The 1,098-nt window shown below is 46.9% G+C and overlaps 1 protein-coding gene across 1 annotated transcript; it reads right to left on the bottom strand.

The window, feature by feature from the left end:
- Window positions 1-36: 36 nt before the first annotated feature.
- Window positions 37-633, bottom strand: LOC146600863 (olfactory receptor 14C36-like; the record flags this gene model as incomplete). Its single annotated transcript, XM_085316515.1, has 1 exon — window positions 37-633. A coding segment is annotated over exon 1 (597 nt), but the record flags the coding sequence as incomplete, so codon positions are not given.
- Window positions 634-1,098: the final 465 nt, after the last annotated feature.

The following is a 1,098-nucleotide window of genomic DNA, read 5'->3' as shown; positions in this document are numbered from 1 at the left end:
GAAAATGAAACATCCAAAGACTAAACAAAGACTAACCACAAGAAGCCCAGCTTCCCTGAGGTAGGAATCTGAGCAGGGGAGCTTGAGGATCTGGGGGATTTCACAGAAGAACTGGTCCAYTGTGTKRCCTTGGCAGAGGGGTAATGAAAAAGTGTTAGCAGTGTGCAGGGCAGAATAGAGAAGACCACTGGCCCAGGCAGCTGCTGCCATTCTGACACAAGTTCTGCTGCCCATGAGTGTGCTGTAGTGCAGGGGTCTGCAGATGGCAACGTAGCGGTCATAGGCCATGACTGTGAGAGGAGAACACTCTCCTCCTAACAAGAAGATAAGTAGAAAGACCTGAGCAGCACATCCTGAGTAGAAAATGGCCCTGGTGTCCCAAAGGGAACTGGCCATGGATTTGGGGACTGTAACAGAGATGGTGCCAAGGTCAAGGAGGGAGAGGTTGAGGAGGAAGAAGTACATGGGAGTGTGGAGGCGGTGGTCAATGACTATGGCTGTGATGATGAGGCCGTTGCCCAGGAGGGCAGCCAGGTAGATGCCCAGGAAGAGCGAGAAGTGCAAGAGCTGCAGCTCTTGTGTGTCTGCAAATGCCAGGAGGAGGAACTCACTGAGGGAATTGCTGTTGGACATTGGCTCTCACTAGGCAGGAGGGCTGATGAAAGGAGAAAAGACATTAAGAAGTTAGTAAAGACTGTTAAAGAACAATAAATAAATAAATAATACATTCACTTCTTCTTAAAAATCCTATATTGCTTCTCTCTTTCTTGGGATGCCTTTTGTGCAGTTCCTTTCCTCCAGTTCTCATTTACACTGGCTGAATGTGTCGTGAAGAGCAGGGATCTCTGCCTATGGTCTCAGGAGTCCATCCTACTGTACCAGGGGGTATTGGAGAATTCTGGTGACTCACTCTGACATTAACAGTTTCTGTTAAGTGAAATCCATTCATCTTGTGGAAGGGTTTTCAGCATCTTCACTCCTGATTCTAAAGAATAAAAGTTGCAGAAATCCATTTCAGAGTTTTTTTTTTCATACTGTTTATTTTCTCTGAGATGCCCCTGTCACCCCTGGGAGTGCTCTTTAAGAGCAGAAATCCTC

Source organism: Rhea americana, unplaced genomic scaffold (genome assembly GCF_003343005.1).
Source record: "Rhea americana isolate MKP2758 unplaced genomic scaffold, rheAme1 scaffold_1127, whole genome shotgun sequence".
Taxonomy (NCBI): domain Eukaryota; kingdom Metazoa; phylum Chordata; class Aves; order Rheiformes; family Rheidae; genus Rhea; species Rhea americana.
Note: the sequence above shows the minus strand (reverse complement) of the source record. Positions and strands in the feature narration are given on the sequence as shown.